The sequence below is a fragment of the Maniola hyperantus genome, chromosome 20 (assembly GCF_902806685.2).
Source record: "Maniola hyperantus chromosome 20, iAphHyp1.2, whole genome shotgun sequence".
In the NCBI taxonomy this organism is placed as follows: Eukaryota; Metazoa; Arthropoda; class Insecta; order Lepidoptera; family Nymphalidae; genus Maniola; species Maniola hyperantus.
Genome location: NC_048555.1, coordinates 7,435,154 through 7,462,878, shown reverse-complemented (window position 1 = coordinate 7,462,878; position 27,725 = coordinate 7,435,154). Strand labels below are relative to the sequence as shown.

The following is a 27,725-nucleotide window of genomic DNA, read 5'->3' as shown; positions in this document are numbered from 1 at the left end:
TAATTGATTGACGTATCAACGTACCTATCTACGGTTCAAACTGCTGCATTGAAATTATCTACTATTTTTGCTATGCTATGCTAGGTAGTTAGTCATAGCTCTTCAGTCCTGTAAAATCGACAATTGTGTAGAGTTAGTGAAATTAGAATTTTTCATCGATATGGAAAATCTGCAAACTCCCGTACCAACCTCGGCCTTTTGGCACAATTTTCTATAGGACTCCGCCATCGGGGATTCCGCCAAAGTAATTTGCCAAAAATAAAGCTGCAGTGCAGTACTGAGCTTGCAGCGGGAGACTGCGGTGCTGGCCCTCCTCCATTCATTGTTATGAGGTCGATACGGAGTCGGATTCCTCACTCCAGTGCCGACGCGATTGCCATCGTGCGCGGACGTTAAGATCCAAGTACATGCGACTCCTACCGCACGTTTGGTAAACATCGAAGCTTTTATTTATTAAAAAAATGTTTATTTACTGTAATTACGTTGGTTAATTTGCGGTTTAGAGATCGGAACGTTGGTGAAACGATTTCCCTGTGTAAAGTGGCTTGTTTCAATGTTTATATTCGAAGGTGAAAACACATGTGTGGCTTTGAGAAGAACCAGGATCATAATAATATAATGCCCATCTATTAAAATTATTAATTTTCAAGCATTCTTAACTCTATTTTTGTCTTGTTCTATGTTGGCAGTGATTCCTATCTACTGATATACCTACTAAATTCTAATGAACTTTCGATAAGAATTTTGATATTAGGGAAATTAAAGATTTTCTGCAAAGGCTTTCGTTATTTAATAGTTTTGATGTTATGAGAACGATCATTTGCAACTTTAAGTCTTAGATTTTTTTTTGTCTTCTAGATTGATGGATTTTGGATTTTCCTTGGTAAGATGGTAGAGGAGATAGTAGGTAGGTAGGTACCTATTGCCTACTACTTAGTATGATTGATTTATGGTCTATGACTGTATTATATTTAAGGTTTTCATCTTCGATAAGATCTGATATTATATTAGCTAATTGGGTGCCTAGCTGAAAATCAAAATCAAAATCTATTTACTAATCACTAAACATATTTTATAAATGCGAAAGTGTGTTTGTTTGTTGGTGTGTCATTCAATCACGTCACAACTGGGCAACGGAGTGACGGATTTTTTGCATGGGTATAGTTAAAAACCTGGAGAGTGATAGTGGCCATTTTTTATACCGGAAAATTAAAGAGGTCCCATGGGATTTAAAAAAATCTAAATCCACGCGGACAAAGTTTCGGGCATCAGCTAGATAGAGAGTAGAACTACAATAAAGTAGATAAAATTTTGGTTCCAAAATTGAATGGTCCGGAAATCGAACCCAAAACCTTTCTCACCGCTGCACTGCGCCTATAGAGATTAGTGCATAATAATTCAATGACTGCGCCTAAGAATTACTTTTTGTTTATGAAAGTAGGTAGGTACCTAGTAAGTAGTAGGTACTAATAGTATTTGACGTAGGTAACCCAAGATAAAATGAATTGAATGCCTACCTACGTAGATCAAAATGTTTACAACAAAAGGTAGGTAATAATTAGTAGGTATTTAATTGGTATACCTACCTAGGTAGGTAGGTACCTACCTACTATCTATTTCTATTATATAAGTCGGTATAGTTTGCATGTGGCATTATAAAGAAAATTAATTAGTTACTACCTACATATTTTAAATTAATATTAAGTAAACAAATATGTGTGCATAACAAAATAAAAAAAGCTGTGATAGCCTCGTGGTTAGGACGTTCGCCTTCCAATCGGAGGTCGGGGGTTCGATCCCGGGCACGCACCTCTAACTTTGCGTTTTTAAGTAATTAAAATATCACTTGCTTTAAAGGTGAAGGAAAACATCGCGAGGAAACCTGCATGCCTAAGAGTTCTCCATAATGTTCTCAAAGGTGTGTGAAGTCTGCCAATCCGCACTTGGCCAGCGTGGTAGACTATGGCCAAAACCCTTCTCACTCTGAGAGGAGACCTGTGCTCTGTAGTGAGCCGGTGATGGGTTGATCATGAAACAAATATGTAGTAGGTACTAGGTACCTAACTACCTACTTACTTAAGTACTTACAATCTACATACTTAGTACATAGGTAGGTATAGGTAGGTAGCCTACCAACCTAACATAATTTTCTTCTTGTAGGTAGGTAGGTCCCTATATCAAAATTAATATGTAGGATGTCTGTCTGTTTGTTTGTAATCTCTGCGTTCGAGAATCATTAATCTTGGACCGAGTTAGAACTTTGTGCAGTTGTTGGCACTTGCGTAGGTACCTAAACATTTATGTTAGGATACCTACCTATACCTAGTAGGAACCATGAATGTACAATATGTTATTGCGCAACAAATGCCAGGAATCAAGCTAGATACCTATAGGTAGGTAATCAGGCTATATCTATAGGTAGATACCTAACCTACTTAAGTTTTATTATAACAATTTAAATAAAAATAATATAGATATTCTATCTATATCAATAGATTATACAAATGATTTTTATTAGGCTTATATTTCGCCTATAATTAATCATTAATGGCTTATTTATGGCATTTTATCTGATGCTATAAAAATACGTTTAAGAATTCAAGGCAATAGGTACACAAATGCCATTCTTTTATAAGTTTGACAAACAAAAGGTTGGTTGTAGTTCGCGACAGTTCCACATGGCAATAGGGTGGAGACGCCGCCGGCCGGCCCACACACCCACACGGGCCACGGCTCCCGCGCTTACCCAGTGCGGGAAAGCGCGGGTGACGTGCAGGTGTGTGGGGCGCCCCTCCGCCTCATAGCCCGATTGCCATGCCGACCTGACGCGAACTATATCTACCTACACATGGTAGGTACCTACCTACGTAAACCTCATCATAATACCTACCTAATGGCGTTATGAAACATACCTAATTAGATTTTTAAAATGTAGAAAAATATGACTGGTTTCTGCTGTATTTTTTGCCTGACTGCGATAAAACCCAAAAGAGTAATGTTTAGGTGTTATTCAACCTGCGCATCCACTTCAATGCTCTCTCCTAGAAGTAGAGAGTTGAGAAACAATAATAAATGATAATAATAATGGGCACTTCGACCGTCCGTTGTGCCAGATCCTTCTTTCCACGCACATGCAAACTGTGGAACCAACTCCCATCGGCGGTGTTCCCACTAAATTACAACATGGGGTTCTTCAAGGGGCGGATCAACAAATTCCTAAAAGGCCGGCAACGCATCGGCAGTTGATCTGGTGCTGCAAATGTTCATGGGCGGCGGTAATCACTTAACATCAGGTGCTCGTTTGCTGGCTATCTCTTTAAAAAAATATTTTGATCAAAGATAACATGAAATTAAATATTGGTGAGATCGCAGTCAAGGGCTAATGTTACCAGTTTTTTTTGTTATTAAAATGGGTTAAGTAGTTTGGTAATTTAACGTTTATACCATAGATTAATTATTGGTCTCGCTCCGCTCTACGTTTATACCATCCAAGGTTTATACCTATTGTCCCTATTGACAATTATTGACTCATAATACGTATCAATTTAATCGTAGGTTTAATCGTACTACGCTAATCTACAGAACTGCGGTCATTCGTGGATACGCTCGGCCAACTTTCTTAAATTTCATAGCTTTCCAAAGTCGCATCTTACTCAATTTGTGCTCGTTGAAACACCAAGACTTGTTTTTATGTACTAGTGTGGCCCACTTTCATGGTATTGTCTTATTGAGTCATGTGGAGCTAAAAACTGCCGATACATTCGATAGGAAGCCTGAGTTTGTATAGTGCCTGCATTTACAAGTAAATTAATAATTTCATAGTTTCATTTTGAACCTGTCAAGAAAAACCTAAAAGACACTCGTCAAGAAAAAGGCGAATTAGATTCGCTGAATTTATTTATCAGTCATTTGACAAGAAAATCCCTAATCAGACAGGGTTATTAATAAAAATAAAACATCCCTGAAAAATTATTGTAACTTTCAGACCTTTTTAAATTATGTAAGTTAAAAGATTTTGTTTATTTAATTTTTATGATAAGTTGAAGTAGGTACCTAGGTACCTATTCCGCATTTTCATTTGATGTATTTAAGTACCCACTTGCTTTATCATGAATGGCTTTTTTATGGCATTTTATCTGAAGCTATTATTTTTATAATTTGATTGTATTTGTAGGTACCTACCTATTATGATTGCAAACAAGCCCTTGATTGCAATTTCTTTAGTTCTAATTAACCAAAGAAATTTTAAGCACTAATTCTTAAGAATTATTACTTACTAAATCCATGGTTGTAACCCAAGGATCTGCTCTGTCAGTCTGTCACTATACGGCACCTCGTTTTAGATGGAAAACCTGACCCTAAACAATGATACCCGTCGGGCATTCATACAAAGGGTTAGAATGCCCAATCACATAGTGATAATATGGCTTTACTGGTAGGTATCTATATTCTGACCAAACCTGAACTTGAAGTCATGATCATAATCTGGAATTACGGACACGACTTTGTGTCCATGATCACGTAATCAAAACATAACCGCTAGTTGGAACTGTTAACAAACAATTCCAACATAAATAAGACATCTCAGCTTTCTATTTCATTGACAGTTTTGTACACATAGCCACAATAAAACAGATAGAAATTAGAAGCTTAAGTAGTAGTTTTTTCTTGTGCTATTCAAATTCTTAAGGAAATTCAGAGGGCTCGTGATGACAGAAAATATGAGAGTTCATTAAGGTCTTACAGCCAAACTCTCTGTTTTCAGTTTAGCTGGAAGAGTAGAAAATATTATTATACCTCCTGTTCTTTTTAGATTTTCTTAAACCCATATCAGTCCATGGTACGAAAGAAGTTAGTAAAATTGAACTTATTTATTCCAATTATTCTTGAAAATGCTACAAAAAACTTACCCATATCTAATTTCTGAACAAATCATGCCCGTGTGGAATGGTGCCAAGAATACTGGCTGCATTCTTTTGCGCATAGAGTGAGCCAGCCTGTTTGCCACTAAATGAGGCAATTAACCGCGGTGGAATGTCTCATAAGAAATTTTTAACACACACCATATGGATCGAAAGTCTCCACGGAAAACGGAACAAAAATGTAATTTTCGATGAGAGGGCATAGCTTCTTACGCCGCTTTACGTAATTTCTGAGTCTGCGCTTTCATATTCCAATTATGTTTCTGGAAATAAAGATTCATTGTTTGATTTAAAAAATCCTAAATATCTACCTTTTTTTTTCATGTGCTAAAATTTACAACGTAATAATAAATTAAGTTACATTGGAAATGAATGAAAAGTTGTGAGTAAGACGTAATAGGTCTTCTTACCGTTACCTTTTAACTTAGTAAAAATATGTAGTTTAGTTCCTTAAGATGGCAACCCTGCATAAAATGATTTAATGAACTCTATATTTTGTGACTCACTGTACCTCGGCAATGAACACGAAGAAGCAATGAGGAAGAGTTGATATTGTATCGTTTATTTTATGAGTTTTCGCGTGCAACTTCGTCCACGGGTTTTTAACGTAAAATCACCTGTAATATTAGATGTCTACGGTTCACTTAACTATTAAAGTAAAGTAAATGCAGGTTTTAACGACTGCTTTTAGAAAAAATCCAAATCGATCACATTTATTGATTTTACCTTCACACTTACTATTGTATACTTATGCAAATGTTGAATGTGTAGTTTACTTCCTTTTATTGTTACCTTCTCAAAAGCCGCTAACCAGAAGAATATCATAAATATAATTTAATGACTAATGAAGTGAGTAAATCGATTGTTTCTATTACCGACTCATAGCAACGGCTATGCTAGGTGCATAGCGTTAACGATTAACGAAGTTATTACCGACTGTAGGGAAATAAAATTTTATTTATTATATTAAGTACTTTATATGTATACGAAACTACCAATCATATTATATAATTACTATTTATGGAACATGGGTGAAACGAGAAGACAGTCGGGAATCGGGACTCGGGACTCGGTAGTTGTGAGTTCGGTAAAATGTTTTACAATATAATTTAGTTTCAGTAATTTGTTTGTTGTCAGGAAAAACAATGTTCTCCGAAAATTCCTAATAAGGGAAATCTGCTAAACAATGCCACTTTTATAATGCCCGAACTGCTGCAAATCTGCCCTAATGGCAAAAATATTGAATAGGGGATGGAAGTTTGTATGGGAAAATGTTTATCATTGTTATTGTTAACTTGAAGTTTGGAAGGTAGTAGGTAGAAGGTAAAAGAAAAGGAATAAAAAACGTGAATTCCAAACTTTATGTTATTCCATAAACTTCAATGAGTCAGTTGCGTGACGAAAGCTTTTACCGTGGAACATTGACTTGTATGTTCGTGCGGATGCACAAATTATTGGTCTGCAAACTACTTTCAAACCACACTTGATTGCCGTATCAAATTATTTATTCAGTACCTTTGTGTAAGTGGGTTAGAGTCGTTAAAGTACGTGACGGGACGTGGGCGGTTTACTACTTGTCTTTATTCTACCTAAGTATAGTGTCTCTGTCATCATCATCATCATGATCAACCCATTGCCGGCTCACTACAGAGCACGGGTCTCCTCTCAGAGTGAAAAGGGTTTTGGCCATAGTCTACCACGCCTGGCCAGGTGCGGTTTGGCACACTTCACACACCTTTGAGAACATTAAGTGTCTCTGTCAGTTGACCAAAACTCTCACAAACTAGACTGGGTAGCTTCAAAGCAAGAGAGAACAGTGATAACTGATCATTGATTTACAGAAGTAATTGTATTTGTACCTACCTAGGTAGCCAATCGTAGTCCGCAAGAATAGTACGAGACAGTTCGAGATGGAAATCGGGGTGGAAAAGCTGTTTATACCAACCTATATTATCTGTCTGCTTGTTCTTCTTCTTCTTGTGTCGTTCCCTCAGTTTTGAAGTGTGGCTTCCTCATGATAACACTATATTTACGATTGGCATGTGGCACTTCCTTATATTCGCAGTCGTAATGCTTAAATGTAAAAGTTTTTTCTATTGTATGATTTCTCGGCTCTATATGTAGGTACCTAACTTCTACAATATGTATACTTGAGCATCTTCAAAGCAAGAGTGTATAGGCATTTTGTCGGCAAGGCTCCATGAACCGGAATTAATTCCAAAAGAATTTCAATTTAGATGACTTCACCTCCTTCGAGATTAAAAAGAAACAGAAAGTGTTTGATTGCGCAACTGGTTATGTAAAATCCAAATATTCAGACTTTTAAGTTTATGAACATACCAACTGAGGTAATTTGTGTTATGGAGTTTATGAAATTGAAGCCCAATGGGCGTTGCGCACCTTTGATAGCTAAAGATCGGGTTATGACGGTTTCTACCCAAAGAGTGTAGAGACCCCACATAACCCGATCTCTCCCCAATGAGATCGGGGACTTATATAGTTTTCCTCCCCGTCAACAAAAAAAAGGTACCTGGTCTATGCAATAACCGAATGCGGAATGATTCATTAGATATTTGTCGCCGAGGTCAACCGGTGGCTTCTAATGTCACAACTCACAAGCTCGCTTTTAGTTTAGCAGCGATATTCAATGCCAAGCGAATGAATGTAGCAAGATTCCCTTTCTATAATCCACATGCACATCGTATAGCTAGTCTGTACCTATAGATCTAGCTATAATACTTAATTGAATTTAAGACGATACTTGTGACGTTGGTGGATCTCAATGCGGTTTCCACCATTTTACAAAGAATATTGAAATGTTAGGTTGAAACCCGTTACGATAATCTGTTGTTCGTAGACTAGCTCAACTAGATCAGCTATCTTCCCTTATTAATAATTGTTATATATGTAGTTATTATATTATGTCTCTCTAGGAAGATTCCACTATGATTTCCGTCTTATCGTTACGTAATATCTTAGTGGTGATAAAACTTTCCTCAATGCAAATTATGAATTCGACAGCCATTAAATGTTTGTTTATGATCTAGATTCGTCGGATGTGGCCAGTCAATTAAAAGATAAAATGAAATATATTAAAACAGCTAGTACAGAATTAGCCTAGTGACACACAATAATTAAACAACATTAAAAAGTAAACACAAGCACAATTAGTTCACATTTTTGTTCCGTTTGCCGCGGAGACCCTAGGGCCATGGAGTCTTAGTGCTAAAAAAAATTACGAGACATTTCACTGCGGCCGGTTGATAGTCTCATCTGGTGACAGAAATACTGGCTTATTTTTTGGGCAAGGTATCAGCCTGACTGCCCAGCGCGGAAATACAGGCTTGGCACCATTCCACGGGGGCATGACTTACAGTAATAAGATAAAGCTAGTTTTTAAGTTTTATTCTAATTTTATTAAAACTTAGTTTAAAATTATGGACTTAAGTGCTTAATGCTTAAACTTAAATGCTTCATAGCCAATGACCAAACAAAAAAATGGTTTGCCTTGAAACTTGATTCAGCGTATTATTCAATCGACTGAATGGACCACAAATGACAAAAGCGGGAGACTAATTTGACGCTACTATCAGAAATAATTAACAAAATTGGTATTTGGTAGGTACGGTAATAATTTACAATTGGCTAGTTTATTTTTGTCACTCTACAAAAAAGGCCGTTTAAAAAGAGCCATTACTTACGTAATTTATTTATTACCTCGTGTTTTTACTCGACTGCCCAAGAAAAGGAGTGTATTTTTCCTCTGTTAGGGGTCTTCCAACGCTGCGCTTTTCGGTGCGAGGTCGCTATTCTAGCACCTTGGTCAGTTTTCAATCTCAAATCAGTTTTTCGAACTATGACCTGCCCATTGCCACTTCAGCTTCGCAACCCGTTGAGCCATGTTGTTTACTGTGGTTCTCCTACGGATCTCCTCATTTCTCATTAGGTACGAATAAAACCTCCAAGCATCGCTCTCTTCATCATCGCCCGCGGAAACAGAGTAATCATTTTCAAATACCTAGTAGTTACCATATAAAAATGAAATTACTATTAGGAATCATTAACAAGCTTGCAGCAGCAAGAATGCTTTTCGCAAGTAGTTTTGTAGTCATATCTAAGTATTTTGGGTCACTATTTCAATATGTCAGTAAAATTAGTAGAAAACGCGTATTTCAAAACCAGTTAGAATTATGTACCTAGAGGTTAAAGTAATTCCATTAGGTTTTATAGTTGACTACTTACCTACATTTTTTTGTTGACGGGGGAGAAATCTTCTAAAGATACCCGATCTCTTTGAGGTTATGTAGGACTTTTTCCCACTGAAACCCTCTCTGTGGTCATCCTCGACGCATACTGGCACATAGCTTCTATTTAAATTATTCGACAACGATATTTTAGACGTTAATATTTTCCGACAGAATACCTAGATGTTATGCCTATCCGAAATAACTAAGTAGTTAGAGCATGTTTGTACCTACTTTAAATTTGATGAGTCGGGTAAGTGGTAAGGAGGAGAAAAGTCGTAATAAAACATGTACCTACCTAATCGTAAAAAATAACACATTTTTTAAAACTAATTTTAAGTTTTGATACGACGCCACAAAGGAGGGCCCGTTTACGGGCGATCTCCTTTCATGAAAATTTTCCATTTTTCATCTACTTCATCATCATCATCAACTAATAGACGTCCACGGCTGGACATAGGTCTCTTGTAGGGACTTCATCTACTTACTTAAATCGTATGTATCTATCTAACTATACTAGCGACAGGTTGAGATGACAATCGGGGAGGGAACGCCCCGCATACCTGCACAGCCCCCGCGCTGAAGGCGAGCACGGGTGATAGGTACCTTTCTTAGAACCGAACCGTTAAGCTGTGGAACATGGAACGCCCTTCCGGCGACCGCGCTTCCTGCCACGTGTAACTGGAATACGTGAATATACCTAGACACATTCTAGGCAAGTGCACTCGAAGCTAGACCTCATCATTGCTTTTAACTTGTGGGCAACTAACTAAAAGCTGAGCGAGCCGGCTCTAGCACACAACTTTGTCATCATCTATTGTATACCTAATACCTAGCTTCTGCTTAATAATTGTGTTTTTTACGAGTTTGTGTAATTTATGTGATTAAGTAGGTACCTATCACTACCCAGTACTCATATCACATTCACTACCCATATTATCACTACCCATATCACTACACTTTATTTTATTTACTTACTTACTTACGTTTGTTGGTTTGTTGGTTTATCCTTCAATCACGTCGTAACGGAGCAATGGATCGACATGATGTTTGGCTTGGGTATAGACTATAGTCAAGAGTGGAGTGAGAGTGACATAGGCTACTTTTTATCCCGGAAAATCAAAGACTTCCAACGGGATTTTTAAAAACCTAAATCCGCGCGAACGAAGTCGCGGGCATCAGCTAGTACCTATTATATAATTTTTAATTTCTTACTCTTCAAGTCGTAAAAGATGATTCACCCAGTTCACCTAGCAGCTTTCAATGGCTGACTTGTAACGGTAGCGTTTCTTCTATAGCGGTATAGACTAGACTATGAAGGCAGAAAAAGTACAATCTTATCATCAAAGAAGATAGTAAGTATGAAATAATGCGCATGTAATCGTTCTTGCAATCGATGTTCGTGCCGTTTCGTGACTAGGGGATCTTTTGTACAAAAACTTAGACAAACGCAGCACGACTTTCGTAGGGATGTCTTCCTTTGTCTTTTTGAGCGATCTATAAAGCTTACAGCGATTTCTTTTAATTTAAAGACTAGCGCTTGGCTGCAATCAGACCTGGTGGCAACTGATGATGCAGCCTAAGATGGAGCGCGCTTGCCTGGATAGTGCGTATTCACTCTTGACTTGAAGGTATCCATATTATAATTGGAGGGGAAAACTGATGCTGGAAGGGTATTGTTCCAAATCTTATCGGTTCGAATCAGAAATGTGGAGAAAAATCGCTTTGTACGTATCCGTGGAATTTTGACTAGGAACGGGTGCAGACCTTGGCGATGCCTTTGCGGTACGATAGTAGAAAGGTGAAGAAGGAATCAGGTTGAAAACTTGCTGAAGTGATGCTGCATGATCCTGATGGCATATGGCGTGGCTAAAAGTGACCACGTTTTTGACGACCTCCCCGGCGCAGTCATAAGCGCTGTGGTCTTATAACTGAGAGGTCCCGGGTTCGATTCCTGGCAGGGGCAATTTTGGAATTTATAATTTCTAAATTGTCTCTGGTCCGGTCTGGTGGTAGGCTTCTGTCGCGGTTAGTTACGACCCTACTGGCAAAGCCGTGCCGCTAAGCGATTTAGCGTTCCGGTGCGATGCTAAAACCGATCAGGGGTTGGGTTATATGGAATTACTAGCTGATGCCCGCGACTTCGTCCGCGTGGAATTAGGTTTTGTAAAAATCTCGTGGGAACTCTTTGGTTTTCCGGGATAAAAAGTAGCCTATGTGGCTATGTCACTCTCCAGGGTCTTCATCTATACCCATGCTAAAAATCACGTCAATCCGTTGCACCGTTGCGACGTGATTGAAGGACAAACCAACAAACAAACACACTTTCGCATTTATAATAAGGGTACTGATAGTGGCGAATAGTGCGCCTGACATCTCTTACGCATAAATCTCTACAAAGTATAAAATAAAGTCGCTTCCCGCTGTCTGTATGTATGAAAGCGTAGATCTTTTAAACTACGCAACGGATTTTAATGCGGTTTTCACCAATAGATAGAGTGATTTAAGAGGAAGGTTTATAGGTTTAGTTTAATATTGGTTTGTGTTAATTTGATGAAATATGACGATATTTGAACAAAATGTCGGAGTAGGTATCTACATTGCACCCATGCGAAGCCGGGACGGGTCGCTAGTAAATAAACAAATAATAGCTTTAAGTACCATTTTATCGATATGCTGTAGACCGCGTTCCGTAATAGAATATTTTTTTTGCGATATGCCGTTTGGTCTTCACTAATCATAAACTTTATCATTCTCGATGACATAGAAAAATCTTGGAGCTCATCCAAAAGAAATGTTAAAATGTATAATTCAGTTAAGAACTCTTTATTTACAAGTCATTTTATAGCTACAAAGTACAAACAATGCTTGTCTAACATAGGAAAATGAATTATCCTGCAATTTGTCACGTCCAATAGGTACGAGTAGCTATGTTGTAAGATTTTTTTGCATTTTTGTTTTTGATCATGTGTTTAATTTATTTATCTTCATCTTTCATTGGCAATTTTTCTTTGTAGTGGGCTACATCATTTTTGCCTACTTATTATAACTTGTAATAAGTATTATCATTATCTCGATGACATATAATTTGTAATATTTGTTTGTACAATTTGTAATATTATGACGACTCGGCGAAGTTGTATTCTTTATTGGCATTTTGAATATATTATATGCTATTTTTCATTCATTCAGATGGGTGTTTAGATCACGCCGTAGGATCTTGGGCTATGTTTTGGTCAGATAAGATTAATCAGACTGAAATACTCAGAACCTATGAGTACTAATCTGTCTGTACGGTCTAACATGCTAGGCATGATTTGTCTTAGTACGCCGCCTATAGACAGGGCCGTGCAGTGGCCGGGCAACCAATACATTAGGGCCCGGATCAACCACAGCTGCGGCACTGTCTAGCATGAATTACTAAATCCATCCATACTAATATTATAAATGCGAAAGTGTGTCTGTCTGTCCGTCTGTCTGTCGGTCTGTCTGTCTGTTTGTCTGCCTTTCACGGCCCATGCGTTCAACCGATTTTGACGAAATTTGGTACAGCGATATGTTGCATCCCAGGGAAAAACATAGGCTTATCCCAGAAAATCAAAGAGTTCCCACGGAATTTTTAAAAACCTAAATCCACGCGGACGAAGTCGCGGGCATCATCTAGTATATAATATATAAAAAGAAAAGCTGACTGACTGATTGACTGACTGATCTATCACCGCACAGCTCAAACTACTGGATGGATCGGGCTGAAATTTAGCATTCAGTTAGCTATTTTGACGCAGACATCCGCTAAGAACGGATTTTTGAAAATTCAAAGAGTTTGAAATTTGTTTAGTCCAGCGAACGAAGTCGCAGGCATAAGCTAGTACCAAATAAATGCTACAAATTACAATAGTATTTACAAGTTTTTGTACTTTGCTCCATCCAGGCCCGGTGAAAATAAATCTGGCCTTAGAGTTCGCTAGTCAACAACTAAAAAAAAACTAATTGCCAGTACCGTAGGCAATCAATAACAATACACTTGGCGAAAGACGAATGAGTTTTATCTCTATAAGCATTCGCAACACTTGGATTTCTTCCAAAATAAATTAGTCGTACCACTCATCTACAATGTATTTATTATTGCATGGCAACATACTGGTTTGTATTATGATACGAGTATGTACCTACCAGCGCGCTTAATATAAATATGTAATAGGTATGGTTGAATAATAATTAAGTACATCTTTATTAATTTTATCAAAGCCTACCTTTTTATGAGCTAAAGCCCTTTTCTAACTAGTCGGTGCAGCAGCGGTGCGATATCAGCATGCTCGGATGTCAAAAGCATACCGCGCCGCCTCCACTTTCGCACAGAGAGATTTTTAAAGTCCGTCATTTTGATGGAAAATTCAGGAACGCTTAATAGAAATATAGGCACTTGGCAAGCTCTCAGTACCTACCGCGTATACTGAGCGTTCTAATGTCACACTGCACCTCTGCGCTGCTGTACCAACTAATCAGAAAAGGGCCTGAATTTTTTTTTAATAATCTAAATAATAGGCACTCTCATAATAAGAGCATGTACCTATCTACAAAAGAAGGCACAAGTATCAGAGAATTCTTGAACTTTGACTTGAAATAGAATTTCCTCGCAGAATCAAATTTAATTTTTCAAAGATTGCCCCTTCAGTACTGGGGGAAATTGCTTTTCGATATTAAAGCAATTTGACCACTCGTTCTTACAAACGAACTTCGTTTTTGCGCTTTATAAGTGCCTGTCTGCTGATTCTTTCTTTTCTGCTCGATTTTTTATGAAATCGAAGATAGAATAGGTATTCTCTTTAGACCGAGGCGGGCACGTGCCATGTCTCATCCTACATCAGAAGTCTTTATAAAGTAGAATTTTTTTATTCATTTAGCTATCAGCGTGTCCTCTCGACACATAGGCCTCTTCCAGCAACTTCTATCTTTGCCTGTCACGCGCTGTCCTTTTCCATGTTGCTCCTCCAACTTTTTTTATGTCGTCTTCCCATCGCCTGTATTGTTTTCCTCTTTTCCTTTATCCATCTCGAGGTAATCATTCAGTTATTTTCTGTGTCCATTTTTCGTTGCTTTCCCTTGTCATATGTCCTGTCTACCGCCAATTCAACTTTTTAATTCTTTCAAGTATGTCTTACACTTTAGTGGTATTTCTTATCTTAAAGTGAATCCTACCCACATAAGAAACATAAAAAACTTAGCGCCAATTAACATAATTAATCATTATTTACCTATTAACATTTTGTGCCTCGGCTATAATTTTTAACATACCTCACCTCACTTGGAATATGGTACGTTAATAAAATATAAGTTTTAATAATGATAATCTTTATTATCTTCTTAACATGTAGTTGATGACAAGCTTTAGTGTGAGGCCCGGTAATATTATATTTTTGGTTTCGAGATCTCCCTTAATTTAAATAACAGCGAATGATCGTTCTCATGCGCCACTTAAATAAAAAAATATTACTAGTTAAGTAATTAAATTATTATTATTAATCTATAAGTAGATTTTGTATGAAATAGACTTTGACGATTCAAAAGCACTCGTAAAAGTTTATTTGAGTAAAAAATCTGTCTATTTCAAAATATTAACCATTATAATATCACAGGAAAAACCATACTAAAAATACTATGTGAAAAAAAAAATTGTGTTAATAGTGCAATTGCAATGTAAAGATTCGTGCTAAGGTATAGTACAGACTACAGACAGTGATGGTGATAATTTAAAAACAAATAAATAAATAAAAATGGGGAGAAGAAACGTGAGCGTGATGCGGTTAGGGAGATGTGTAGCTTTCCTTGCCGCTGCAACCTTCCTGCTTCCCTTCACGATACTGCTGATGGTTGCTGATCAGCAGTACAATCTGACTTACAACTCCAAACGGGTCTTCTATCAAGAGGTAAGCAAAATACATTATACATTTTATATCAGTCCAAATGCTAATAATAATGAAATGATCTGAGGCCTTAGTTACAACCTCCGCTTAGCCTTAAAAGAGCAATGTTTTAATATTGTCTATACATTTTCACAAAGATTTGTATGAAAATACTAAAACAATACTGAAACATCATTACTTTAAGCGGTGGCAGTAGAGTCCCTGCTAACTTGTAAAGGAGCTGGTTCAACCCTATATATTTTGTTGCAAATCAACTAGTGTTGATACTTTTGAATTCACCCGCCACGACTTAATCCTATTGTTATTGCTAATGACGGTCTCAAGTGGAAACACGTCAGTTAATATTGAATGTACTATACTCACAAGTCACAACTTCACAACATTACTAACATTAACGTTTGTGAGTGAAGTTATCAGAAGAGTCAAGGGTTATTTTATTAGCACACAAGTTACTGTAAAAGTCCAATAAGTATCTCTTTAAAATAACCAACTACTTAATAATGCAAATAATAATAATTAATCAAGGACAATTTTGTGTTACATTGACGGTAAATGACGCTAAATAACTAATTTTGTTGCGAGTGGTTGAGTTGATTTATGCTCATCAATTTAAAATTTAATTAAAGTTATAGTTGTAGACTATTCTAACAATTCGGGCGTAAAAAAATTACTTAAGTTAATTATCTCATTTTACTCCACAATCGAATTATCTTGAACGCACCTACCTATTTTATACACAGGCAGTTACTTTTTACTTTAGTTTTTACGCCCGAATCGACATTCGATCAAAGAAATAAAATAAAACATATATGTTCATGTTTTCGTGTCGTGTCGTCTTAGAACAATTCAAAAACAGGTAAAACACACTCAAATTGGATTTCTTTTTTTGCAGAGCGACTTCTATAAAATTAATGGAACATATTTAACGCCCACATTTTTACGGACACAGGTAAAAAACAAGGAATATTTATCGACACTAGTGTTGAGTTGAGGCTATGCTACATCCCCTTCCCCTTTCAAAAAATCCCCTTCTGATTTTAGACAAGAAAAAGACGAATTGTCGAATATCGTTACTAGTTAAGTATCTATAATTAATGAATTAATAATCAAAGATAACTTCTTATTCAATTTGTTTTTCTCAATATTTCTTCATTGTTAGACACTGAATGATGAACTTTTTCTTTTTTCAATTCCCGAAGTGGATCCCAAAATTTCTTAAAATATATTATGCACGGAATTACCACAGATTTTTAACACAATATAATAAAATTCTCTAGTCTAAAAAACCTGCTTTCAATTATTATCATTTTTAACTAATTATGACGTCAGACAGACAGGATTTTAAATAGGCCTAACCTAAACTTTAAATAGGTTTTAACCTAACTCGAGTGTCACGTCTTTGAATATGAAACTTACAATGGCACTGTTTTCTAAACACCTACTGAAACATGTCGTCTCTATAAAAGTGGAGTAGTGTAGCCTTAGCGTAACGCTAACATTGCACACGCTTTCAAAAGGTCTAAAGACGACTCTGCACGATTCACTTGCCTTTATCCCGATAAATACATAGGTGTTAAACGTAGACACTATTTCTAGTCTTACATTTTCTTGTTATGACCATATTAACTTGATATGAAAGTGAAATCTGACTTGGAATAATTGTTACTGGTTGGAGTTGAAAGTGAATTCGAACTTAGAATTGTTACTTGTTGTAGACTTTTGGTTTACAAACAAGATGGCTAGCCATCTTGTTTGTAAACCAAAAGTTAGGATGTAGTTTTACTGCAGTTGACATAACTGCTTAATCGAACAGCCAACTGACTGAGCCGTATGCAGTTCTATCTATATAGACTCTAGTACGGAGAGTGGAGACACAGTGGTATACCCTATGTCGTGACCCTGAGAATAGCCCGCACTGTGAAATTTCACTGCGCGATTTGTCCGCAGAATTCTGTGATATGGAAATTATATGACGGCGTTAGTACGTATTTTTTCGTGCGTATGCGTGTGGCTTCATATAATTTCCATATAGGTATGTCAAATAATTTTACGAGAAATAAAGGCGCATTGAAAATACGCAGTGCGGGCTTGGAATCATTCATCTAAGGGGCTTGGCGTATAATAGACAAAAACATTCAAAGAGTCAAACCACAGTGACCTAGTCAAACGCTGTCTGTGGGGTGATTCGGTAACTCAGATGTTCAACTCTCAATGATAGCCAACAAGCTCATTTGACATTTATATATTTCTCCACATTCTACGGGATAAAGGCAAACACACATTGCAAGTATAACATTGCTTCAAGCGAATAAATTGGTTCCATGCTCCGTCTTGTGTTGTGTTTGTGTATAGAAATTATTTGTTGTATAATATTATATACCCTTAAAAAAGTTCAGCTGAGCTGGAGCACTAAATATCTTCTTCGTCGTAACACTCTTGGCAGAGTGGTCGTAGTCATCACGAAGTGACGATGTCCGCTGTGGGCGGTCCCTTGCACGAATGTACCAGACTATCAGCCAGCAGGGAGAAGTGGCGAATGCTCGTGAGGCGTATAAAATCTGCCCCCAATACGTCACTTCGTGATGACCACGACCACTCTGCACTAAATATAATTAAAAATAAAAGTATTTTATTTACCTACTCGTTGGTAAATTAATGCTCAATAATAATAATTAATCCGCGAAAGTGGACTGTTAACTACAGTCGATCCCTTAGTAACTTAGGACAGAATACGTGGTTAATTTTATAAATTAGTGACGTAAACAGCTGTTGTAATTACTGAGAGGTTTGTATCTATTGATTTGCTCTTGATTTGATAAGTTCAATGATTAGAAATAAATTATCAATACATACCTACTATCGCCTTATATTATTACTCTGTGCCTCTATAAGTCTATAATAGTACTAATGTTAATTATTTTCAGACATTTCTTTCTGTTCATTCAATAGGTAAGTAGCCTACCTATTGTACATTGATGGTACCTACTATGTCAGAAACCTTAGCGTAGCCCCAATCACAAGCGAAGTCTTTCGTCGATTTCGTCCGCGCTTTCAAATCTCTATTTTACCCCCTTAGGGGTTGAATTTTCAAAAATCCTTTCTTAGCAGATGTCTACGTCATAATACTTAATAGCTATCTGCATGCCAAATTTTAGTCCGATCCGTCCAGTGGTTTGAGCTGTGCATTGATAGATCAGTCAGTCAATCAGTCAGTCAGTCAGCTTTTCCTTTTATATATAGGTATAGTTATAAATAAGTAAGTATACCGGTTTTAAACAAGGAAAACGACCAATTACTCAAGTGTTTTGTTTATAAATAGCTTTAGGTATGGGTATTCGAGACCTTTAACATCATAATTAATGCGTTCCTTGGCATTAGAGGCCCCAGTCTTGGATATTGGATGCTCATTAGCCTTGGCCTGATAAAGTGTTTTCTCTATCCGGGTGTATCGAATTCAAAAGTTTTATCTTTCTAACAATCGAAGCCAGCTTTTTATCACCAAGCAAATAAATAAAGAAAATATCTAAGTACCTACCTACTTATGATTTTTTTATAGCAAGATAGGCTTGCGTTTGACGACAATCATGCGTAATAAAAAGCAATGATGAGGTCTAGGTTGGAGAGTACTATGATAATACAAAATGCAATCCTAATGCTTCTACAAAATGGGCCTTTGTAAAAAATCTGTAAGATATACCTAGTCTAATCCATACTTATAAGTACGAAAGTCTCTGTTTGCTAGCTTTTCACGGCCCATCAGTTTTACCGATTTTAACGGGTACCTATAGAGACAGCTTGAGTCCCGGTGACGGACATCTACGCTACTTTTTATCCCGGAAAACCAAAGAGTTCCCACGCAGACGAAATCGCGGGCATCATCTACCTAGTAGGTGGGTATGCAAATATTATAGTCGTATTTTAAGAATGTAAGAGTGCTCTGTAAAAATAATTTAGGTATAGGTAAGTACCTACCTAGGAACGAAAATCCTATTGCGTTGATATTTTGTGGTCAAACTGAATTTGTGAATTCTTGTTGACATATTTACCTACTTACGTATGCACTTATATATTATTATGTAAGATTGTATATTACGTATAACTTAATTTTCAAGTTTTGGCTTGTGTAAATTTTGTAATAAAACCAGTTTTGAATAGGTATGTATGTTGAAGTAGGTACTTCCTACCTCACGAATCGCGACGACGCGACGTCTAGGAGACGTGTAGTGTAGGTAAATTAATAACAAACATATTTTAGACATAGATGTAAGTATGTAGTTAGCTAGGTACTACTTAGTTACTAGATCCGCATCCGCGTCCGCGAATGCTGATCATTCGCATTAATTCAGACATTCACATCAATTCATGCGGAGCTTTTACGGATGCGGATTCCTAGTTGCAACAAGTAACGACCTGCAAAGAAAGTTGATGGGGCGAGAGTGGCGCGGGCCTCGCGCGTGAATTCTAGCCCAATCTAACTTCGCTCCCTAACTGACCAATCAAAAAGTGTACCTACACTGATAACCAACAGGGGTGTTACGGATATTCGCAAATGCGAATCATTCGTATTAATTCAGACATCCGCATCCGCGTCTGCATCCTCGGATGTGAACTTCTAATAATCCGCATCCGCGACAACCCTGGTTAAGACCTCCGCCGCCTATTTGAGAGCTCGGCAGCTAGATTCCATGCACGCACCGCTAATTTTCGGAATTAAATATTGTGCGTTTTAAGCAGTTCAAAATCACTTGCTTTAACAGTGAAGGAAAACATTGCATCGTGAGGAAATCTGTAGGTATGCCTGAGAGTTATTCATAATGTTCTCGAAAGTGTGTAAAGTCTGGCAATCCGCACTCCGTTAGCGTTGTAGACTATAGCCAAACCTTTCTCATTCCGAGAGGAGACCCGTCCTCAGCCTCTGTTGATCATGATGATCATAAGAAAGACAATTATTACTTACCTGATACCTCTACTACCTTACTATACTTTTTCAAAGCTTGTTAAAATAGAAACAGATTTGTATTCATGTCGTTACCTTAGGTTAGTGGCTAACGGTGAGGTGGAAATAAAACGAATTGAACTGTACCCCAATTCAACAGTGTGGGAAAATTTGACAATAGGTACTTACCTACTTTAAGCCCATAAGGCCTCCCAGTATAATTACTTAGAACAGTTCACGGCCATAACATTTTGATAGATTAGAAAATTCGAATCTCTATAATATAAAAAATGAATCACTAAATGTGTTGTTCATCGCAAATCTCGAGACCCGCTGAACCGATTTCGCTAATTCTTTTTTTATAATATTCCTTGAAGTAGGTACGAGGATGGTTCTTACGGAGAGAAAAATTTCGATGTTCACCAGGGCAGCTTAGAAATATTATGTACCTAGTCTTATTTGTTGGCGCACCCTAATAAATATTGCACAGTAGATAGGTATTTAATTATTTAAAGAGTATAGTATAAGTGCTCGGAGATATATTTTAAAGCGTCTTAATGAAAAAGGTTTTTGCGGAACGGACTTACTTAATAAAGTACCTACTTGAATACTCTTTCTTATTTTTTGCTTATTACGGTCTTAGCAGCATCAATCAGTTCCGAAAGCTTTTTTCAATAATTTCATCAGCAGTCCTTTTTTGTAAGTGCGAAATGAGCGGTTTTTAAGTGACTGTTAAAAAGTAAAGCTGTCTGTGTAGGTAAGTAGTTAATTTTTTTTACAAGAATGTGTTTTTTTAAAGAATATTAGCCATTTTTAACGACTAATATTCCCCTTTCCTCTCCAACTAAGCGTCAAGCTTTTGCTAAGAGTATGTACGACAATAGTGGGAGGGGTTTGAACCGTCGACCTTTTTCGGTTTTCAGTCCACTTTACCTTTACCTGTTGAGCTATTGAGGCTCTAAATGATGAATGATGATGCACTCTTTTGAAACTGAATTTAACGCCCATTTCTAAAATTTCGTGACTATTATAATACGTACGACAGGTCGATATGGAAATCGGGGTGAGGACACCCTGCACACCCAGTGCGGTACAGCGCGGGTGTGCGGAGCGTCCGCTGCTTCATACCCCGATTGCCATTTCGACCTGTCGCGAACAATATGTATCATTCTATTGCAGGAATTCAGGGAAAACACCAATCAAATCAAAATACAGTACCTACCCGGCAAGTAATCTTATCATCATCGACCTTTAGAAAGAGATAGCGGTTTCGTAGAGCGTTTTCTCTATCGTTGAGACCGACAAAACGTCACATAGGTATGAGTGACAGAGAGACCGCTCTACGAAGCCGAAACCTTTTTCTATAGGTCGATGTACAACATTTTCTACAGGCTACTGTACCTATCTAGTGTCTAGTACTTATCTGCCTATAATTTTTTTTGCAATACTTAATGATCAACAAGCGTAAACTTAACTTAATTTCCGGTGGCGCGCATCGCATCATCTATTCATTCTATTCGTGGTCGGTTGTTGAATTCATCAATTATGTACTTATACTCGGTTTTAGGATTCCGTGCTAAACGGTAAAAAAGACCCTAAGGCCGCGGCCTCGAAGTCAGCGGGTGACAGGGCGGGAGCGAAGGCGGTAGCGGAGCCATTAGTGAATAATAATTATCACGCGAAAGTGTGTTTGTTTGTTGGTTTATTGGTTTGTTGGTTTGTCCTTCAATGACGTCGTAACGGAGCAACGGATTGACGTGTTTTTTTTTTGCTTGGGTATAGTGATATAGTCAAAGACTTGGAGAGTGACATAGGCTATTTTTTATCCCAGAAAACCAAAGAGTTCCCACGGGATACTTAAAAACCTAAATCCACGCGAACGAAGTCGCGGGCATCATCTAGTATTAAATAAGAATGAAGTTTCTAACTATGTAGCTATATACAGTGCGACAAGGCTATCTTGGCGCGTGGCGAAAATCGGAACTAACGTTGCCTTCAAGTGTCCCCTTTGTTCTTGTTTGAATATTCTAAACTTTTGTTCTCCAACAGCGCCCCTCTGTCAATATGTCATTGAAGTGCCAAGAGAGCCTTGTCGCACTGTACCTAGTACAGTTTTTTTAGAAATTTGCAATAGACCGTAACAATTAAACTTAATTTTGCAGTCCCAAGTAAAAGAGATTTGATTTTAGACGGTAGATTAATTTAACGTAATTTCTATTTTTATGTTTCTTTTCGGTACAGGACCCTCGATGAGCGAGTCTGACTCGCGCTTGACGACCTGTTTTTTTAAACTGGTGACAAATCTAGCCTTGACCTCGATCTTATTGCTGATGATGTGCCTGACTAAAGCTGATCGCACACTGCATGCAATATCACGCGTATTTTTACGTGTAGAGTAGGCAAATTAACAAACTAACGCAGCAATAAACTTTAAAGCTATGATAGCCTAGTAGTTAAAACGTCCGCCTTCTAATCGGAGGTCGGGGGTTCGATCCCGGGCACACACCTCTAACTTTTCGATTTTATGTGCGTTTAAATAACTAATTAAATACTCACTTAAATAATCACTTGCTTTAACGGTGAAGGAAAAAATCGTGAGAGTTCGCTATAATGTTCTGAAAGGTGAGTGAAGTCTACCAATCCGCACATGGCCAGCGTGGTAGACTATGGCCAATGCCCTTCTCACTCTGAGAGGAGACCCGTGCTCTGTAGTGAGCCGGCGATGGGTTGATCATGATAAATAAACTTTCTAGATAATAATAATGTTCTGTCTTTTTAAGTTTCACTCTAACAAACCTATGAAATATTCAAGCATTTTTTTTATAATATGCTCATACTACAATAATATTTCTGACAGATTTTTTTATATTATCTAAATAATATTTATTTATAGTGTATTTTCGTGACAGCCCTAGTTCATCTCTATTGTGTCGTGACTCGTGACCTTTACCCGGGGGCTGCCTGGAAGTGATCGGTGTTCAGTGATAAGGGACCATTGTATCTCCCACTCCCTTACAACCTCAGCTTATTTGTTTTTGTTACTTAGCTTCGTTACATTCCATTTCTGCTTGTAGTCATTTTCAATCTTTCTATCCACCGTTTTTCCATTCACAGTAATCAAACCTAATCTAAATTAGCCTGTAACCTACTGTCCCGCGACTGTTTCTCCTTTTTCCATCATTCACCTATACCACTGTGCCTCTTCGGGCCTCCTAATTGTAAATTATTTACTACTCATATTATAAATGTTGATATAGTTGAAGATCTGGAGAGTGACATAGGCTACTTTTTGTCCCGGAAAATAAAAGAGCCCCCATGGGATTTTTGGAAATCTAAATCCACGCGTACGAAGTCGCGGGTTTCAGCTAGTTATTTTATACTCGTATAATTCATCATGCCGATGCGTTGCCTCGTGCTACCACGCTGGCGTTGATGATGATGATTCAAAGTAAGTCTTCAATAAATTTTTTGATATTTTAAACCAGAACTAAAGTATTAAGTTGTTCGTTCTACTTTCAAACCATCGAATTTCGAATTATCGATAGGGATAATGGTACTAGTAATAGTATCTATACCCACTCGTATAGTAAGTTACGTGATGCTACGTGATGTGACAATTTAATACATATACTTATTACCTTCTCTATAGATACATAATTTACATACTTAGTAGATGTAATAATAGCTTTGTAATCAAGATGGTTTGATGAGATAAAATGCACAATGATTTAAATTGTTTTGCATCCAACACGGGGCACGGGTATAAAGTTCAATAGATACGCTAGGAACCTATTGCAGCTTGATAAATTTGTAGAGTCTAAATTACTAATTAATTGTTTATCTAATAAAATACTCACACTGAAATCCAAAAGGTTGTCTGGATAATATCCTACCCGTTTTTCTATTCTTATCCAAGTTTTAGCTTGTACTAAGCGTTATAGATAAACAGCGTGGGTGGTGGACAAAATAATAATTATTATGTACCTATACGAGTTTCCACAGATGATCCTGGAGAGTAAGATTCCTTTCCCAGAAAAAGAGAAAAAGGAAAAAGAGCTTCTGAAAGACAGAAAAGGAATCTTGACGAACATGGCACAATATATAGAAAATTAGGAATGTTTTTCTAACCGCTAAACTTCGATATGAAGGCACACTATGATGAAGGCAGGAAGTCACGAGAAAGACTAATAATACAGTTTTAATGGGTCAGCTACTGAGTACCTAATAATATAATGTGCTGTCCATACTAAACGAACTTGTAAACACTTCGGAGACTTTCTCGGCACTTAATATCTTTGAACACAACCGTAATGGTGTCATTACCAGGTATTCCCGCAGTGTGATCCACCCTTAATGGTTCACATTAAACCTAAGCACCGGCCTGTCTATTAAAGCCAGCGGAAGAGCTGAATAGGTTTTCAATTACTTCTAATAGGTGATATTTTGTTTACAAATTACTTACACTTAATAAGTTCATTTTACCTATGTTTTGTTCTATTATAAATATATTTAAAATATATTAATATATTTAAATCGTAGGTAATAGAAACGATAGAGGTAGGTACCCGGAGAAATTTTCAAAATCTGAGAAAAAATATGTTAATTCAAAAAAAAGTTAATTAAAATAATCGATTCTCTGAAAACCACGCACCTCCCTAAATTCTTATAATGAGTAAAGGCACCTACTTTTCGCCTGGCTGAAAAGGGCGCTGCGATATTTTTTACAGAATTCTTAAAATATGAAAAATATCTATTTTAGCATTCGTACTGAATGTAGCAAGACATTCCTACAGGCAGAAAATTAGAAACTAAGTAGGTACTTTGAAAGCGGTAGATCTATGGACTATGAGTAGGCATGACATGGCATTGAGAACCGCGGAGCCGACCTAGACCACGACAAATATTGAATTTGAGATATCAAATCACGGCGTTTTCCGTTGTTTTCCCGTCTTTACTTATGAAGGTCATGACTCATGACCTCATGCGTCATGACTCTTCAAACTAACGACACTTCATTTATCAAAATCGAATGAGTAGTTTGGCAATTGTAAGGGAATCGATGAACCGTTAAATTCACATATTACAGTGCGCCAAGGCTCTCTTGGCACTTGAATGACATTGATAGGGGGGCGCTGTTGGAGAACAAAGGCTTAGAACATACAAACAAGAACAAAGGGGACACTTCACGGCAACGTTAGTTCCGATTTTCGCCACGCGCCAAGATAGCCTTGTCGCACTGTAACAGCCAAACACTTACTCTTCCAGTGATCGGGAAGGTAGGTATTTATGTGCGGTTAACATCCGTGACCATACTTATGTACGTATAACATGAGATACGTGCCTGACATGTTATTTCATATACCTATATGTCTATAGGTATAAAATACTTAGCTCGTAAATGAGCATTTTCCGTTGATGTCTCTATATTTAACGTACGCGTCAGGTAATAACAACTTTGAACTCTGACTATGACCTTGGACCAGCACGAGCGCAAATGATTTAACGATCCACATAATAGGTATTATTTCATCATCATCATCATCATCATCATCAACCGATAGACGTCCATTGGTAGACATAGGTCTCTTGTAGGGACTTCCACACGCCACGGTCTTGCGCCGCCTGAATCCAGCGGCTCCCTGCGACTCGTCTGATGTCGTCCGTCCACCTAGTGGGAGGTCTTCTATCACTGCGTCTTCCGGTGCGAGGTCGCCATTCCAGCACCTTGGGACCCCAACGACTATCGGTTGTACGAACTATGTGCCCTGCCCATTGCCACTCCAGCTTCGCAACCCGTTGAGCTATGTTGGTTACTCTAGTTCTCTTACGGATCTCCTCATTTCTGATTTGATCACGTAGAGAAACTCCAAGCAAAGCATCGCCCGCTGAGTGACTCTGAGCTTTCTTATGAGGCCCATAGTTAGCGACCATGTCTCGGATCCATATGTCATCACTGGCAACACGCACTGGTATTATTTGGTGGTACAAAATAAGTTTCGACGTTCCGCACGTTGCACGCATCGTTGTCGTCCTTACCGCCGGCGCTATTGGTTCGTCAGGTCAGTCTGATTTACGCTTCCCAAGCTTTACGAAAGCTAAGCACGACACATTCATCCAGCACCCTCAGTGTAACTTTTTTAAACGTCGACTTAGTACTACGTAAGTAAATCCGTTTAGATGCACAACGCCAAAAATGCAAAATGCCAAAATTACAATAGTGGCATTTTACGATACTGAAAGCTTACTAATATCATTAGCATCACTATACTATATCATCACTATACTTGAGCACGACATTTGAAAAATGTCAAAGCTACAAAGTGTTTGCAAATAAACGATTTCGCCCATTGCTTTAGTGCTCGAAACAAGGGCTTTTAGGCCTTTAGGTGTTGGAAAATGTCGCATTGCGGCAGACTTCGGCCTTGCAAATGCACCGCTCACAGTTAGGGTTGACACTAAACATAATACCTAGGTATTTATAGATCTTAAACGTCAATAAGACGATTAGTTTTGCCAGAGATACTGCGGTGATTGACAATAAACCTATTGCTTAACAAAAATAGAAATAAATATTTTTTTACTCAAATAAACGAAGAAGGGCCAAATCGGCGGGTGCTCTTTTTAGTGCGATCATGAATGATTCATTACCACCCTACCGGCAAATCGTGCCGCTAAGCGATTTAGCGTTCCGGTACGATGTCATGTAGAAACCAAAGGGATATGTGTTTAATAAAACTGCCATATCCCTTCCAGGTTAGCCCGCATCCATCTCAGATTGCATCATCGCTTACCACCAGATGAGATTGCAGTCAAGGGATAACTTGTATCTGAATAATAATAAAAAAATCATGACAAATACTTATTTAATATGGCTTTATCGTTTATGATTGTGACATAGAAAGTGCTTCGCTAAAGTTTACATTGACTAATGAGTTGTTTCAATCGTGAAAAAATTCGTATGATGCGGACATCAGCGGAAAATTAAGTAAAAGAAAATGCGTCTATTTCGTCCTTGCCGGTCGTCTTATTGCATAAAGAAATTGTTCGCAAATTTTTTCGTTTGTTTTTGTTTTCATATTTATTGTGATAACCCTAGCCTAGTCCCTTATGATGAGATGCCTCTCGTTTAATTTGAACACTGTACGTGGGAAGGTCTTATGTGTCGTAATGAATTAGCTTTGAAGTGAGATCCAGTATCTAATAAAGTAATTGCATCAGTGAATTTTCATTTTGTGATTATGTAGACTGTAGATCTTATACAAACGGAAATTACGAAGTCCTTGGCAATTTTACAGGGATTTTGTTGTAGGTATTTTCTTTCTAGTTTAAGAGTTCCGAGTTTTCTGCTGCATAATGTAGGTACTATGTTAAATACCTTAGCTTAGCTTGTATTAACTAGTGAAAACTGGTAAATATGCGCTTAAATGGTCTTCGACTCCAATGCAACTTATCTGTTTATCATTCTCACAAATCCATACTTCTATACAAAAGGAAAAGTTGACTGACTGAGTGACTGATCTATCAACGCACACTGCACAGCCCAAACTACTGGATGGATGGATCGGGCTGAAATTTGGCATACTGTAGGTTGATTTCGTAAAACCTGAATCAATCATTATTACCTACTATATCAATAGTTGTGATTGGCTGAATTTGTGCGATTCTTGTTGCAACAATGCATTGTAAGCAAGCGTCAACC

At 37.6% G+C, this 27,725-nt stretch overlaps 1 protein-coding gene across 5 annotated transcripts in view; it reads left to right on the top strand.

Moving 5' to 3' along the window:
• The first annotated feature begins 285 nt into the window (after positions 1-285).
• LOC117991876 (carbohydrate sulfotransferase 11) overlaps positions 286-27,725 on the top strand; it is a 55,237-nt gene continuing 27,797 nt past the window's right edge. Inside the window, exons 1-3 of one of the 5 annotated variants that reach the window (XM_069505329.1) lie at positions 286-535; positions 14,803-15,093; positions 15,983-16,039. In XM_069505329.1, coding sequence (XP_069361430.1) covers positions 14,941-15,093; positions 15,983-16,039 — 210 coding nt within the window. In that variant the 5' untranslated portion in view covers positions 286-535; positions 14,803-14,940. Of the gene's footprint in view, positions 570-14,802; positions 15,094-15,982; positions 16,040-27,725 lie in introns of all 5 variants that reach the window. The other 4 variants (XM_069505328.1, XM_034979508.2, XM_069505330.1 and 1 more) reach the window with 4 other exon arrangements.